The 16,162-nt window shown below is 58.5% G+C and overlaps 2 protein-coding genes across 3 annotated transcripts in view; one reads left to right on the top strand and one right to left on the bottom strand.

Moving 5' to 3' along the window:
- LOC119089469 (aquaporin AQPAe.a) overlaps nt 1-1,747 on the top strand; it is a 36,802-nt gene extending 35,055 nt beyond the window's left edge. Inside the window, exon 6 of one of the 2 annotated variants that reach the window (XM_037212179.1) lies at nt 195-1,747. In XM_037212179.1, the coding sequence (XP_037068074.1) occupies nt 195-458 (264 nt within the window). In that variant the 3' untranslated portion in view covers nt 459-1,747. The remainder of the gene's footprint in view (nt 1-194) is intronic. The other variant, XM_037212180.1, reaches the window with a different exon arrangement.
- Nucleotides 1,748-2,579: 832 nt separating this feature from the next.
- LOC119114917 (uncharacterized) overlaps nt 2,580-16,162 on the bottom strand; it is a 35,829-nt gene continuing 22,246 nt past the window's right edge. The window contains exons 2-4 of the mRNA XM_037238976.1: nt 14,574-14,728; nt 6,221-6,439; nt 2,580-2,936 (exon numbers count right to left, since the gene is read on the bottom strand). Coding sequence (XP_037094871.1) covers nt 2,580-2,936; nt 6,221-6,439; nt 14,574-14,728 — 731 coding nt within the window. The remainder of the gene's footprint in view (nt 2,937-6,220; nt 6,440-14,573; nt 14,729-16,162) is intronic.

Below are 16,162 nucleotides of genomic sequence, written 5' to 3'. Positions count from 1 at the left end.
CGCTGTTATGAATGTAAGCACCTCGCGTACCATCGCACTATTTAAACTTGCCTTCAGGTCCCATCAACCCATATATGCAACGGGACGAACGCGCGAACAGACCAGATCTCCGCTTGCCTGCTTGTAACGGGGCATGTGTCCCGATAATTCCCTCTTTCGGGATTCTCTGATCAGCTGTCTGTCACCGGTCGCAGGTGTTTTGGGTGGGTCCGATCTTGGGCGGCTGCCTGGCGGCCAAGGTCTACAAGGACAACTTCATGGCCGCCAAGCTCTCCCCGGACGGCTACGGCCTCGTCGTCGACCAGGCGCCAGAGGAGACGTCGGGGAAGTCGCCGACGCCGCTCACCCGCCGCCGGCCGTCGGACGAGGAGCCTGGTGTGGACTTGTCCGACTGCGCGGCAGCAGAGGGAGCGGTCCTGCGCCATATCGACGACGACGCTGACTCCACCGACCCGTGATCGCTCCCGGCCCAGCCGGCACGCGATGCTTGGACGCTAGGTGGCTCCACTGAGTAAGGCGCACAGTGCACGCACTCTTCCATAGGTGGCGTCACTGGGCGAGCGGCGCGTTACATATGCCCTATTAGGAGGGTGTCACCGAGTGGGCCGCGCGGTGAACGTGTCCACTTCGCGAGACGACCAACGATGCGGTACACTTGTACTCACGAGATGCCCGACGTTGCGGTGTACGTGTTGTCCTCGCGAGATGGCTGACGATGCGATGCACGTGTTGTCCTCGCGAGATGGCTGACGATGCGATGTACGTGTTGTCCTCGCGAGATGGCTGACGATGCGATGCACGTGTTGTCCTCGCGAGATGGCTGACGATGCGATGCACGTGTTGTCCTCGCGAGATGGCTGACGATGCGATGCACGTGTTGTCCTCACGAGATGGCTGACGATGCGATGCACGTGTTGTCCTCACGAGATGGCTGACTATGCGATGTACGTGTTGTCCTCGCGAGATGGCTGACGATGCGGTGTACGTGTTGTCCTCACGAGATGCCCGACGGTGCGGTGTACGTGTTGTTCTCACCATATGGCCGACGATAGCGAGGCGTGGTGAGCGGTCAAACGCAGCTTAAAACGCAGCTTTTGGGCAGAACATGCGTCGCAAACCGTGATGAACGAATAACCGGTTATTTCCTTAGACCAGGCAGGGAGAACTTGCACTGGACCGGGAGACGGATTTCAGCTGCTTGAGCACCGTCTGCTTTCCACAATGTGTACCGCAATAATTCTCAGGTAAGGCGATCACGCTACACCTTCGAGCATATACACTCAGATGCGGACACATCTCATGAGACAGCAGATTAAAGTGTGAGGCCACACGAGCCAGCGTGGAATTTCTGAAGCATTTCACATTGGACCACGCGGTCTACTTCTCGCGCAGTTCAGTTCACTGACGGCTGCAGTCTGACAAACGGATCGTGCAGGCTCCGAATACGCAGTTAAGATAGGCTCCGGTAGATCGACCTGCCGCCCGGCCAGTTCTCCCCCGATAATGCCGTCTTCGCTGCGCTTGTATTACACAAAGATGCGGCCCGCTTGTGTTAAGTTGCATCTTACTGTATGAGAGCCGGTCTTTGATTAGCTGATAGGCGCTGTAGACATGCCACACCAGAGGTGTGTCAGTAGGTTAGCTACCGGCCAGGCGTGAGTATTTTTCGACATGTTTCCACCAAATCCGAAGTTAACGCATATGCTGATAAGGTCTTCCTTGTAAATAAATAAATACTGGCTTTAAATGTTTCTGTCGACGGGCTAAATTCGAACTATTCCGACTGTCATAATCGCAGCAAAACCGGCTTAACCATGTACCCGCCATGTCATGGTGACATGGGTTATGTGGTTACAAGAACTGCTCGCTGACGTAGTGAGCGGGGCTTCAATGCAAACAAGTGGTAAGAATTAAGTTTATATACCAAATATAACTATATTCCAGCGTACATGTCTAACAGGTAACGGATGAACTACGGCGTGGTCATACAGGGCGTAGTTTCTCGTCAGTGGCGCAGCAGGCGAGGACGAGCTGTGCCCGCCGCCTCTTGACAGGAGCGGCGCAGCGGCGCCAGTGCCACGCGGCCATCCACAGCACTCGGCCGGGCCTACGGAGTCACACACTCCTACACTCACCGTGATCGGCCGGGCCTATGGAGTCATACAACTGTACACTCACAACACGCGGTCGGGCCTGTTGAGTCATAGACTTACTCACTCACCGCACTCTGCCGGGCCTGTGGGGGCAGACGCTCGCTCGCAGCACGCCACCAGGCCCGGGGTGTCACCCCATCTACATTCGCGGCACTCGACCGGGCTCACAACGTCGAACACGTGCACGAACACTTCACTCGGTTAGGCCTATGCAGCGACGCACTCGCTGGCGCCTCGCCGTGCCGGTGGGGCAGGACTTGGGCGGCGCCAACAGCACCTTGGGATCGGCCGGGCCGCGGCCGCGCCCGACCGCCGGCCGCACCCCTCCGCTCGCTAGTATCACATGCCGACCACCGGCAGCCGCCGGGCCGCGCCACGTGGAAGAAGGGCACCAATAATGAAAGACGGTGGCGGCGCACACCGGCGCTAGGCGTCAGCGTCCGCGGCGTGGCCGGGCGGCGGCGGCGCGGCGCGGCATCCGACCAGCCTGATGCCGGCCAGCCGCCGGCCGCCGCAGCAGTAGGGCAGCAGCTGCGCCGCGGCCGGCGCCCGCTGCCGCGGCGGCACCACCACAGTCAGCGCACACCCACCCGGGATCACAGTCGCACTCTTGGTCGCCTCCAGCCGCAGGGGGCGGGTGTGAGCGCAGTTCGCCGCCAGGCGGCCGGAGGCGGCGCGCGGGTCGGGCCGCGGCGCAGGTGGCGCCACCGGCGGCGACAGCTGGGGGCTGCCCACCGTCCGGTTGGGCGGCGGACGGATGCACGCCTGGTATATCTCCTTCTCCTGGCGGTCGGCGGCGGGCGGTTCGTCAGACAGGGCCGACGCATCGACGACATCGGTTTAGTTGTGACGTCACGGCGACAGTCAGGCGCACCGGACGCAGACTTCCAGACATCCAGTGAATACACGCCGTCGCGACACACAGCTCGAGGTCCCAGACCTACATATCGAGCCCTCCGTGCCAGACGGGTACAGCACATGAGCAACACGGCCTCCAAAGGTGTTCGTCGCCGTCTAGAGCCACCCTAGCGGTGTACGGGGGAGGGGGGGGGGCACGCCGCTGCACCGCCGACCCACCTGGCCAGACCCGGACACTCGGCTCGGCTTTTACGGTTGGCGTTTAGGCAGACATGGCTGAAATCTCTTCAAATGCCTGGTATTTATATATGAGTTTCTCAAAAGCTATATTCAGCAACACGAATATCGGCTTGGATATCCAAAGTTGGTCCTGAAATGCTGCTTGGTTGATTACGAGTCAAGGTAAAATAAAACTGTACAAGCTGATTAAGGAAGAGCCGTGATTTTTGCAGAGTATGTTAATAAGGCAACTTAGATGACAGCACCATGGAAAAATAGAATGTATAATATGTGGCCAGAAAACTCCAGCGTTTCCCCTCCACTAAAACGTCGTTTTGCAAACCCTCCAATCTTAACGCTGTAATATGTTTTGCGCGTTGCCGTCTTCAGCATGGTCCCTATGCAGGTGTGCTATAGCGGCCAGTGGTGCACCAGCTCCGCCGCGGAGTGTGCTCTCCCTGGGACCAGAGTGTGCTACAGCGGCCAGTGGTGCACCAGCTCCGCCGCGGAGTGTGCTCTCCCTGGGACCAGAGTGTGCTACAGCGGCCAGTGGTGCACCAGCTCCGCCGCGGAGTGTGCTCTCCCTGGGACCAGAGTGTGCTACAGCGGCCAGTGGTGCACCAGCGCCGCCGCGGAGTGTGCTCTCCCTGGGACCAGAGTCTGCTACAGCGGCCAGTGGTGCACCAGCGCCGTCGCGGAGTGTGCTCTCCCTGGGACCAGAGTCTGCTACAGCGGCCAGTGGTGCACCAGCGCCGCCGCGGAGTGTGCTCTCCCTGGGACCAGAGTGTGCTACAGCGGCCAGTGGTGCACCAGCTCCGCCGCGGAGTGTGCTCTCCCTGGGACCAGAGTGTGCTACAGCGGCCAGTGGTGCACCAGCTCCGCCGCGGAGTGTGCTCTCCCTGGGACCAGAGTGTGCTACAGCGGCCAGTGGTGCACCAGCTCCGCCGCGGAGTGCGCTCTCCCTGGGACCAGAGTGTGCTACAGCGGCCAGTGGTGCACCAGCGCCGTCGCGGAGTGTGCTCTCCCTGGGACCAGAATCCAGGTGTAGATGAACCTTGAACAATCAAGCTATCCCCTCATCGCCCGGTTGTTGAAGTTAACTGTTAGTTGGGTCCAAGCTGACGTAAGTGCTTTTGTAAATAATTGAGTGTGTTTTCAGTCAGCGCTCGAAGTTCTTAACTGTTCTGCCACTCGCGTCAGCACTCAAATCTTCGCTCGACCCGAACATTCGGTCTCACATTCGACTATGCCGACTGCGCCTGCTACGCCGCACACCTGAGCCGTGTGCCGGACGGCTGCAGCCCACCGAGCTGCAATCGAGCGGAATCACGCCATCGCGCGAACCCAGCGCACAGTCGGCGGACAAGTGGGCCGCCCCGCTCAGTCGCGCCCTCGCCGGGCCTCGCCGGCATCGTTCGGCCGGCCTCTGATGGACGCCTGACGCTAAGTCTGCTGATAGCACACCGTGCTTTTCATTGATTATACGGGCTGCGGTTAGCGGCAGACAACGGCGGCAGCAACGCCTGCTACTTACAGCGCGTTCAGTGCAGGCAACAACGGGCTGCTCACGTTCTTGACATTAAACCTAAGTAAGGCTCATGGTACGTCAAAAGTACTACAGTCATGCCCACGCCTCTTACAAGAATAGCTGCCCACTTTAAGATGATTAGATGGCTGGTGTCTGTCGGTATTTTTGCATGTGGTGCTGTGTTTTTCGGACGGGCCTGGGCCGGGAATGCACCACAGGTAGAGTTTGTTGCGTGAACGCTAAGTCCATTCGTACTAACGACGCAATGGGATTCGGCGGCGGACGTGTGTCTTTTTAGGCCAGCAGGTGGCTGGTCAGAAAGATGGCATTCATTCTGTACAAAGAACAGTCTGATTTTTGCTCTTTTTTAAGATCCACTCCGAATCTTTTGAATGGGTGGATTCCTGGGATCAGCGCTCACGCTATGTAGTCCTTGTTGCGTGAGCCCTGAATGCTACCATCTGACCGCGAAATTTCAGGTCAATGGTAAAATTTGGTAGATAAAGTTTAACGTACCGCAATGGTGGGCATGGTCCATCCAGTCCTCTGATGTCACCTGACCTTAAAGCGACCGCTGCCTCCGGCCGCAGCCATACCTGTCAAAGGCAAATAGCGAACGCCGATGGCGATTCGAATCCACCCCGCCACGAGTGGGAGGGCCGGGAGGCAAGCGCTCGAACCAACTGGTTATCTAACTGAGCTATCAGGGCGCGTACTACCAGCCCTAGCGCTGAATGGTTAAATGGTGAGATGCTAGCTCTAAGCACAGAAATAAGACGTAGGCTTCGTCTTCGTTCCGTATTTAGGCTAAATATGTGCCCACATTACAGAGCCCGATCTAAATGAGCATGATGCGTGAGAACAATAGCGCGCATTTAAAAGTGAGAATGCATTGAGACCCATTCTTCATTAACGAACACCCCAAATCAACAGCATATGCATCGCTGGTAATCACAAGTCCTTTACAAAGTGGGAGGCTATCCAAGCAAGCCCAAGCTTAGATCGACAGGATTCATCCCGGATTCACTTGGATCTACCGAGGAAGGTCCTGCATTCGGCCCAGCTGTCCCTGAGGCAAATCGTCCACAGACAGCACCAGAACGGCCTGGCTGATTAATCCTGAGCAAAATAGTATGTCGAACGGGGCGGGGCACCACGCAAGCAGAATGGTGCAAACTCCGCACGAATGCATTCGAAATATAAAGGAAGGCAAATTGCATCGGAGCCCCAGAGACGCTGCACCCTAACGTGGTAGCAGCCTGTCAGTTTTGATCGCGCGTCTCCAGGCCGCTGTCTCACCCTGCCCATTTGTGCCTGACGTACACATAATTAAGTGCCGGCTGAACAGAGCGGCGAGGAGGCGAAGCGGCCAGATGCCAGCGCCCCTCCGCCGGCCGGCTGACCAGAGCGGCGAGGCGGCCAGATGCCACCGCGCCCTCCGCCGGCCGGCTGACCATCTCACCTGTTCGGCAGTTCGGATATGTATGTGGTTGGCGGACTGGGGAAACTCCTCGCCGTCGGGCAGCGGCAGCGCCGGCGGCAGGCCCAGCTCCGTGTCGCGCTGCACCGACTGCACCAGCGCCTGATGCTCGGCCAGTGCCGCGGCCGTCCTGCGGTCGAGCGCACTCTCTCCGGCCTGCCGAGCTGACATCGCCGCCCGCCCGGCCGGCCCGCACGCCCGCTGAAACAGGGGGAGCCGCTCAGCACCGCTCTCTCCCGCCGGCCTGCCGAGCTGACATCGCCGCCCGCCCGGCCGGCCCGCACGCCCGCTGAAACAGGGGGAGCCGCTCAGCACCGCTCTCTCGCCGGCCTGCCGAGCTGACATCGCCGCCCGCCCGGCCGGCCCGCACGCCCGCTGAAACAGGGGGAGCCGCTCAGCAGCGCACGCGGCACGGCCGAATGCGCAGAGAATAGAGTTTGCAGCACAGCCGCCGGTAGAGGGGAAGACGGCGTGGCACATGCGCAGGGGACGTAGCTTGGCTACGATGCGGTCGCGTACCAGGTAAACGGGCGCGTATTTCTCCGAATCAGAAACTCGGCACCTTAACTGTCGCATGCAGCGAGCCGGGGCATCAGAAGGCTCCTCATCGGAGGAAGGCCCCTCCCCGTTCCAACTGAGTAGAAAACCACACCCTGGATGCACGTCCCAGACAGATCATAAGGCTCCACTGACCAATCCCTGAAATCATATAAGGCTCCATAAGGCTCCACTGACCAATGCCTGAAATCATATAAGGCTCCATAAGGCTCCACTGACCAATGCCTGAAATCATATAAGGCTCCATAAGGCTCCGCTGACCAATCCCTGAAATCGGCCTGGGAGAGAGTAACAACAGCAGATGTCGGTGCCGGTCCCCGGTGTGCAGCACGCAACCTCTAGGTCACATACCGTCTGACCTGGTTTCAGCCAATCAGTCAAACCGCTGTCTGCGTTTTTCCCCAAGCAGCCGCCTATCTGGCGAACGAATTGAATGTCACCTCTGACTCAGCTGCGAACGAGTCACCAGCGCGGCGGACGTGGACTGCGAGAGGGCCACGGCGCTACAGCTTGGGCTGTTTGTATCCGCGCCTCTGACCATAACCCCGCGCTATCAGTGTGGACTGAGAACAACATCCTGTATTTACTGGCGCTGCTTGGTCTGCAGGGTACACGGACTCGGTTCCTTACAGGACTTCCTCCATTGGCTGCCAATGCAAGCCGTGTGAGCTTCAGGGTCATGCCAGCCAATCGATTTCTCTTAAACGACCTGTTTATTCTCACTGTGCAGTGCCACTCACAAATGCTTACACTTATATTGGATTACTTTATCTTAAGCGCATGCTTCGCATTAAACCTGATCCCAGCGGACTATAGCGCGGGCCTGCGCCCGTCCCACGTCCAGACCCTCTCAGGGGGCCAGCGCCGGTCCCGAGGTCTCGCCGGACCGGAGCCGGCCGGCGGCCGTCCCACGTCGAGGCCCTCTCAGGGGACCAGCGCCGGTCCCGAGGTCTCGCCGGACCGTAGCCGGCCGGCGGCCGTCAGCTGCCGACGGGGCGGCGCGCCCGGCCCTTAGACGGCCTTGACGGCGCGGCCAGCTATCGAGTGACGGTCCCGATGGCCGCCGTCGCCGCCCTGGACGCCCGGTGACCGCGGCCGCGCTCACAAGCACGCGGCCGCCCCCGCCGCTGCATCGATCTGGCAGCCCCCGCCGGACGGCGACGACACGCAATCGCCTTTGACGCGCCAGCCGCGCCGCACCGCACCGCGCTGCGCCCCACTCACGCACCACGACCAGCTGGCCCGGAGGCCCGACCTCTTCCGACCGCAGCCGGTGACGTCATGCCATAGGCGACGGGACCGGCGGCTATTGACGGCGCCGGCCAAGCACGTGCCTCGGCCGACCCGCCCGGTACCGCGCAACCGCCGCTGCCGACGCCGACGCCGCCGCCACCGCCGCCGCCGCCGCCGCCGACGCCGACGCCGACGCCGACGCCGACGCCGACGCCGACGCCGGCACCGCCAACGCCGCTGCCGACGCCGATGCTCTGCTCGGCCCGGATCGGCTCTGCTCGGCTCGGATCGGCTCGGCTCGGATCGGATCGGCTTGGACCGGGTCGCGAGTCACGGACTAAGCGAGTCACGGAGTCACGGATTGGGACACGGGTGGTTCATAAGAGGCATTTGTGGACACCGCGATCGGTCGAGTATTCTGGGAGCACTTCCCCTTGCGTCGCGTACGGCTTGTGGAGGGCTGAGAGTAGGGCTGCAAGCGTGTTTCGTAGAACAATCAGTCAGCAATACCACATTTCCGCACAAGTGCCCGCCAGATACGGCGAGTCTAGTTCCGCACAGCGACAGTCCAATTTGCGGCAGTGACAGCTTAGCCCAGCACGGTAACAGCCTAGCTCGGCGCAGTGACAGTCTAGTTTGGTACGGTGACAGTCTAGCTTGACACAGTGACAGCCTAGTTTGGTACGACAACAGTCTAGCGCGCCACAAAAGCGTCTAGCTCGGCACAGAGGCGGTCTAGCTCCGAAGAGAAACAGTCCGGCTTGGAACAGTGACGGTCTAGTTCGGCCAGTGACAGTCCAGTTCGGTACAGTAACGGTCCAGTTTGGCACAGTGACGGTCTAGTTTGATATAACGACAGCCTAGCTCGGCTCAGAGGCGGCCTAGCTCCGTAGAGTGACGGTGTCTAGCTCGAGCACAGGAACTACCTATCTTGGCACAGTGGCGGTCTAGCTCGAAACAGTAACGGTCTAGCTCGACACAGTGACGGTCTAGCTCGGGACAGGGTTGGCCTGCCCCTGAACTGTGGCGTTTTAGCACGTCACAGCTAAGATCTTGCACGGTGCAGTGACATCTTAGCTAGGCAATGGCGTAGGATGAAACGTGGTCGACGATTCATCTGCTCTTAAATCATGTATTTTCAACCATCTGTATACGAAAAATTAGACCATGCGTTGAGGGTTGCGGTGCGCTCTAACGGATTGGTACGATGCACCGCGGGAGTTTCACGCAGTGCTCTGCAATGTCGACATGGCATTTCACTTCTGGTTGTTTTGTCTGTACATGCCTATCGGCCGAAAAGTTTATTAATACCGAGTGCAAAATGATGCTGGTACAAACTTCTCTGACACTATGGGCGCTTGGAGGCTATGTATGCTGTTTGGTATATGCCGACCAGTGAAAAGTCGTGGGATGATTAGATGCCCCATTTGCGGCGGGAATTGCAGCGACGACCACGAAAGCTGCATGCAACCGCCACATTTAGGCCAACTGCAGATGTGTTCCTCCGGCAGCTCAGATGCCACATTTAGGCCGACTGCAGATGTGTTCCTCCGGCAGCTCAGATGCCTGCACACTCAGCGCATCGCACTTAGTCGCACATCGCACTAGCTGGCCAGCGACGAACCGCCCTCCAACCCCGCTGGGCGGAGGCGTCAGTGTGATAGCTGCATGTACGGATACACGTAACACGCGCCCCGCGGTACGAACGACGGCGGTACGCATCGACGACAGGAAGTCAACAAGGCCTTCTCACCAACGTCGGCGAGGAAGCACACCAGAACGGACGGACGACGCCGGGACCAGCCGCGCCGACCCGGCCTCGGCGCCGCCCATGACGTCAGACGCGCGTAACCGCCGGCGGACAGCCCTTGGAGACCGGGCTTTCAGGCTTCCGCTCCCCCCCCCCCCCCCCCACCCCCACCCCCCTCCAATCACGACATCTGCCGCCACGCCCCACTGTCACACCGCGTCCCTCGCGACGCCCATCCGTCTCTTCCACCCACTCGGAGCCGACGTCGAGCCGGCGCCGCGCGGCCGGCGCGAGGCCTGCCATCTGGCGGCAGGAGCGCCGGGGCGCGCCCGTCGGCGCATGGCAGAGTGCCTGGCGGCCCCAAGGCTGCCGGCCGACAAGCCCGCAGCGAGGTCGGTAGCCGGCCGGCGCGGCTCGCCAGGAGTGCGGCGCAGCGGCCGCCGGCGTGTACAACACACGGCAGACAGCCCGGCACGCGACTCGGACGGTGGCGGTTCGGACGCACGCACGGGCAGGCTCCACACTCGGACACAGCTCGGTGACAGATGGGTCACGGGTAGCGAGCCAATGAAGGGTCGGCCATTGGTTCGAGAAAAAAGCACGGTAGGTGTACTAGCGGGACATGGGCCCTATAAAGGCATAGGGGATGTCCAGTATTTAGGTGATCTTCTCTATGTAGAGCCACATTTATAGGCGCAACGTTTAGTCTCGCAAACATTTGGGGGCTGTCTTTAACACTCGAGTCCTCCCTCCCCTCCCCATTTACGCTTGGAGGAGCCATGCTAGGGCTGCTATGGCGGTGGGACAACATGGGTACGGCATGCGGCAGGTCAGGCATGTTTACAGGCAAAGCACGAGGCGTAGATGGCATATGGGTAGCACACAAGCGGGACAGGGACGGCACGAGCACGGCAGGTACAGCACGAGCAGGACAGGGACGGCACGACTAGGACAGGTACAGCACGAGCAGGATAGGGACGGCACGAGCAGGACAGGGACGGTACGAGCAGGACAGGGACGGCACGACTAGGACAGGTACAGCACGAGCAGGACAGGTACAGCACGAGTAAGACAGGGACGGCCCGAGTAGGACAAGGATGGCACGAGTAGGGCAAGGACGGCACGAGCAGGACAGGGACGGCACAAGCAGGACAGGGACGGTGCGAGTAGGACAGGTAAAGCACGAGCAGAACAGGGACCGCACGAGTAAGGCAGGGACGGCACGAGTAGGACAAGGATGGCACGAGTAGGGCAAGGACGGCACGAGCAGGACAGGGACGGTGCGAGTAGGACAGGGACGGTGCGAGTAGGACAGGTACAGCACGAGCAGGACAGGACAGTGCGAGTAGGACAGGTACAGCACGAGTAGGACAGGTACGGCACGAGCAGGACAGGACGGCACGAGTAGGACAGGACGGCACGAGTAGGACAGGTACAGCACGAGCAGGACAGGACGGCACGAGTAGGACAGGTACAGCACGAGTAGGACAGGGACGGCACGACTAGGACAGGTACAGCACGAGCAGGACAGGACGGCACGAGTAGGACAGGACGGCACGAGTAGGACAGGTACAGCACGAACAGGACAGGACGGCAAGAGTAGGACAGGTACAGCATGAGCAGGACAGGACGGCACGAGTAGGACAGGTACAGCACGAGCAGGACAGGGACGGCACGACTAGGACAGGTACAGCACGAGCAGGACAGGACGGCATGAGTAGGACAGGTACAGCACGAGCAGGACAGGACGGCATGAGTAGGACAGGACGGCATGAGTAGGACAGGGACGGTGCGAGCAGGACAGGGACGGTGTGAGTAGGACAGGAAGCTGGACAGCGGTGGCACGGGTACGACAGAAACAGCACGGGTAGGATGTGGACAGCACGAGCACGGCAAGAACAGCATGAGCAAAACAGCAACGGGACTAACAGAGCAGAATCGATGTAAGAATGACAGCAAAAATATTTGTTAATGTCCTCATGACTGACGATGATGGATATAACCAAAACAACATACCAGCAGGACAGGGATGGCATTCAGATAGTACGCAGGCGCCGCGCCACACTGTTGCGAAGACAGCTTTGCAAACAAAAGACATAAATGGTCTGAATGGCATAAATGACGATGACAAAGAAATGACATAGGCAGAATGACCAACGAAATGCAAGAGCGCATCGTCATTGCCAATGACATGTGATCACGGAAAACATCGTGTGGGCTGAAATTTTCAGCAACCTAAGTAGGTTTGTGATCGTTCCACTCTTTCACCCATAATAATCGCGATCATGGGATGAAACTGCATTATAAAGCCAACAACGCTAAAGCTGCATTATATGGATCTTTCCAATGTGATTTTTTTCTGTGGAGCAATAACAGGGCCCAGGGCAATGTACAGCTTCGTCAGCAGCACGTTGTCTAACTGACGCAGGTTTTAGCTATATCTCTGAGATTGAATGAAGACCAGGACCGCGATGAGGTCTGAGGAAATCCCCACCTGTGAATGGTATTTTTGAATGGGAAAATGTGAAAACACATGCATTGTACGAACGACGTTGCGTAGGCCACAAGCCCGATTTGGGGAAAATTAGGGACCTGTCTCCAGGGGTTATGCCCATAGGAGAGGTCATACCCTAAGGCATAAAACCCATGCCTCGGACCACTTTGCAGGCCATTGCTGGGACCCAAATATAGCCGGGAAGAGGCCACTGGAGGCTTCAGTGGCTTCGGGGAAACGTTCCCACAGCGGCCCGTCGGCATTCGGGAGTTGACTAAGCAAACGAGCCGGCGTTCCACCAGAGCACACAAAGACTAGAATAGCTCTCTGTTTACAACCAGTTCGGAATCACAACGGCTAAAAGCACGAGAAGCAAGGCCGACTGATGGGTGGCAAGTCAATGCGGGGTGTCGCATAAACAAGGCGGCCCGCCGAGCATAGATCGCAGCTCGCCAGACTACAGAGAGACCCCTCGCAGCAACACTTCTGCAACAGCTGCAAACAGAGCACGTGGGAGAGGCCAGGGCGCTCAATGTTTAGCGATGTCGTGCCGACCGCTCCAACCAAACAGCATCATTCTCTGTCATGTGCACAGCCCCATGTAAACAATAAGGAAAGGCCGATGAGAGTCGATCTCGTGGTTGTTTTGTTGGATGTGGTTCATAGCACAGCGGCACAGGTCATCACAATGATCACTGGGAACGTTCTGTGTCGACGTTTCATCACAGAGGTCCACGTCTTGCGTAGCGCGTTCTTGGGAAGTACAACGATTGTGTTTTGGGACCTATTTCAGCCGCACATTGTGACGTCAGCTATCATTGTTTTGCGCGAGCTAGGCCAAATTTTCCAGGAAAACATGCCAACGGTAAAAAACCGCACGTCAATATCATAAACAATGCATGCAACGGAAACTGCACACGTGACGGCAGCCAAATGTTTCAACGAGTTCAGTAATAAAGCTCACTGCAATTGCCAGGTGATCACGGGTGACGGACGTGCAGCGTCCAGCCGCAGGGTGCTTACCAAGCGGCTGCACCGCCAGTGGCCCTGGGCCTGCGGTGTGGGAAACGACCTGTCTGTTGACCCCCCCAGCCGGCGCGAGGCGTCACAGCGCCGCGATACGACGGGCGGGACGTGGCCCGGCCGGTCAGGGAGCCAGGCCTGATGCGACCGACACTGGAGAGCCGGCTGTAGCGTCCCCAGGCCCGGCCGTTGCCGCCGCCGGCGCGGCCGCAGCCACGGCGGCGGGGCGGACACCGACCCGCCCTCCCCCCCCCCCCCGCCCGCCAACAGACCCCCATGACCCGCCATTGTTCCGCCCATTCCGGTCCCATTGTTGTCTACGATGGTGCACACACCGCACGGCCGCTGGCCAATGGAACTCACGAACTTACCACGACACACACAAAAACGTTGTGCAGAGGCCCGGCTCCAGTGGGCCGCGGGACCCGCGACCTGCTGGCTCAGAGCCGGCGTCATCCCGCTAAACGGTGATGCGTGCCATGGGCTTCGAGGCGAAGTACCACGCCCCATGGAATACGACTAAAGCGGTGCAGTTCTCCGGCAATGAGGACAAACAATTACGACAGCGGGCCGTGACGTTAAGCTCACGGCTTCGGGAAGGCCCACAACATCACCTGGGACGGCAGCCGCAACCAAGCTGTTCAGCATTTTGGAAAAACGCTGGAAGGGATGCCATCAGTGCCGATACAACGATCGCTCTTTCACTGGCCGTCTATAAAGCCGTTGTCATGTACTTCAAACGTACGATGTAAAGCATCTCATGATGTAATTCCAAACATGATGGTCGTTTCAAAAATGCTTCAAACGCACCCTCAAAAAGCAGTTCGTTAGATAGGCCCCCAAAACGGCTGACCGCCATTTATGGTTAGTGTTTCTGTTTAGTTTTGAATTGTACCGTGGTAAGGGACACATACTTTTTCAGGTAGGTGCACATACATGCATGATATATATATATATATATATATATATATATATATATATATATATATAACGTGACTTCAGAATTCTGTATAAAATTGTCACAACGGTCTCCATGAAGAAACTTAAAAACATAAAATATGTGTTCACTACGAACCACAGACCCTTACAGACATGCCGCTCTTCGCCCCACGGAAATAAAAGCTCTGAGTTCAGGATCCCGCGCCAGAGGACAAATACTGCAGACTAAGCCGCGTCCTCTGCGATACATGAGCCTCCCCCAGTGATGACCAGGCACTGTTGCCACCCTGAGAGCCCAATTGACCGGATGTATGGCCTCAGCGACGGTGCTCGCTTACCTGCTGCTGGCTGAGACCGTAGGGAATGTGCCCGGCAGCTGAGGCTAGCAGCTCAAACCAGCAGGCAGCCACCATTTTGGCCATACGCGCTCCCAAGAGGCACGCACACACCACTGTCAGCAGCACGGCCGAGCCGGTCACCATTACACAGGACACTGAAACAGGAGCACATTCTAGTGTCAGCAGCACGGCCGAGCCGGTCACCATTACACAGGACACTAAAACAGGATCTCGGTCTAGTGTCAGCAGCACGGCCGAGCCGGTCACCATTACACAGGACACTAAAACAGGAGCACGGTCTAGTGTCAGCAGCACGGCCGAGCCGGTCACCATTACACAGGACACTAAAACAGGAGCACGGTCTAGTGTCAGCAGCACGGCCGAGCCGGTCACCATTACACAGGACACTAAAACAGGATCTCGGTCTAGTGTCAGCAGCACGGCCGAGCCGGTCACCATTACACAGGACACTGAAACAGGAGCACGGTCTAGTGTCAGCAGCACGGCCGAGCCGTCACCATTACACAGGACACTAAAACAGGAGCACGGTCTAGTGTCAGCAGCACGGCCGAGCCGGTCACCATTACACAGGACACTAAAACAGGAGCACAGTCTAGTGTCAGCAGCACGGCCGAGCCGGTCACCATTACACAGGACACTAAAACAGGAGCACGGTCTAGTGTCAGCAGCACAGCCGAGCCGGTCACCATTACACAGGACACTAAAACAGGAGCACGGTCTAGTGTCAGCAGCACGACCGAGCCGGTCACCATTACACAGGACACTAAAACAGGAGCACAGTCTAGTGTCAGCAGCTACGGCCGAGCCGGTCACCATTACACAGGACACTGAAACAGGAGCACGGTCTAGTGTCAGCAGTACGCCCGAGCCGGTCACCATTACACAGGACACTAAAACAGGAGCACAGTCTAGTGTCAGCAGCACAGCCGAGCCGGTCACCATTACACAGGACACTAAAACAGGAGCACGGTCTAGTGTCAGCAGCACGGCCGAGCCGGTCACCATTACACAGGACACTGAAACAGGAGCACAGTCTAGTGTCAGCAGCACGGCCGAGCCGGTCACCATTACACAGGACACTGAAACAGGAGCACATTCTAGTGTCAGCAGCACGGCCGAGCCGGTCACCATTACACAGGACAATGAAACAGGAGCACAGTCTAGTGTCAGCAACATGGCCGAGCCGGTCACCATTACACAGGACACTGAAACAGGAGCACGGTCTAGTGTCAGCAGCACGGCCGAGCCGGTCACCATTACACAGGACACTAAAACAGGAGCACGGTCTAGTGTCAGCAGCACGGCCGAGCCGGTCACCATTACACAGGACAATGAAACAGGAGCACATTCTAGTGTCAGCAGCATTGCCGAGCCGGTCACCATTACACAGGACACTGAAACAGGAGCTCGGTCTAGTGTCAGCGGCACGGCCGAGCCGGTCACCATTACACAGGACACTGAAACAGGAGCTCGGTCTAGTGTCAGCGGCACGGCCGAGCCGGTCACCATTACACAGGACACTAAAACAGGAGCACGGTCTAGTGTCAGCAGCACGGCCGAGCCGGTCA

This window comes from Pollicipes pollicipes, unplaced genomic scaffold (genome assembly GCF_011947565.3).
Source record: "Pollicipes pollicipes isolate AB1234 unplaced genomic scaffold, Ppol_2.1 Scaffold_3087;HRSCAF=3621_pilon_pilon_pilon, whole genome shotgun sequence".
NCBI classification, from domain to species: Eukaryota; Metazoa; Arthropoda; class Thecostraca; order Pollicipedomorpha; family Pollicipedidae; genus Pollicipes; species Pollicipes pollicipes.
Note: the sequence above shows the minus strand (reverse complement) of the source record. Positions and strands in the feature narration are given on the sequence as shown.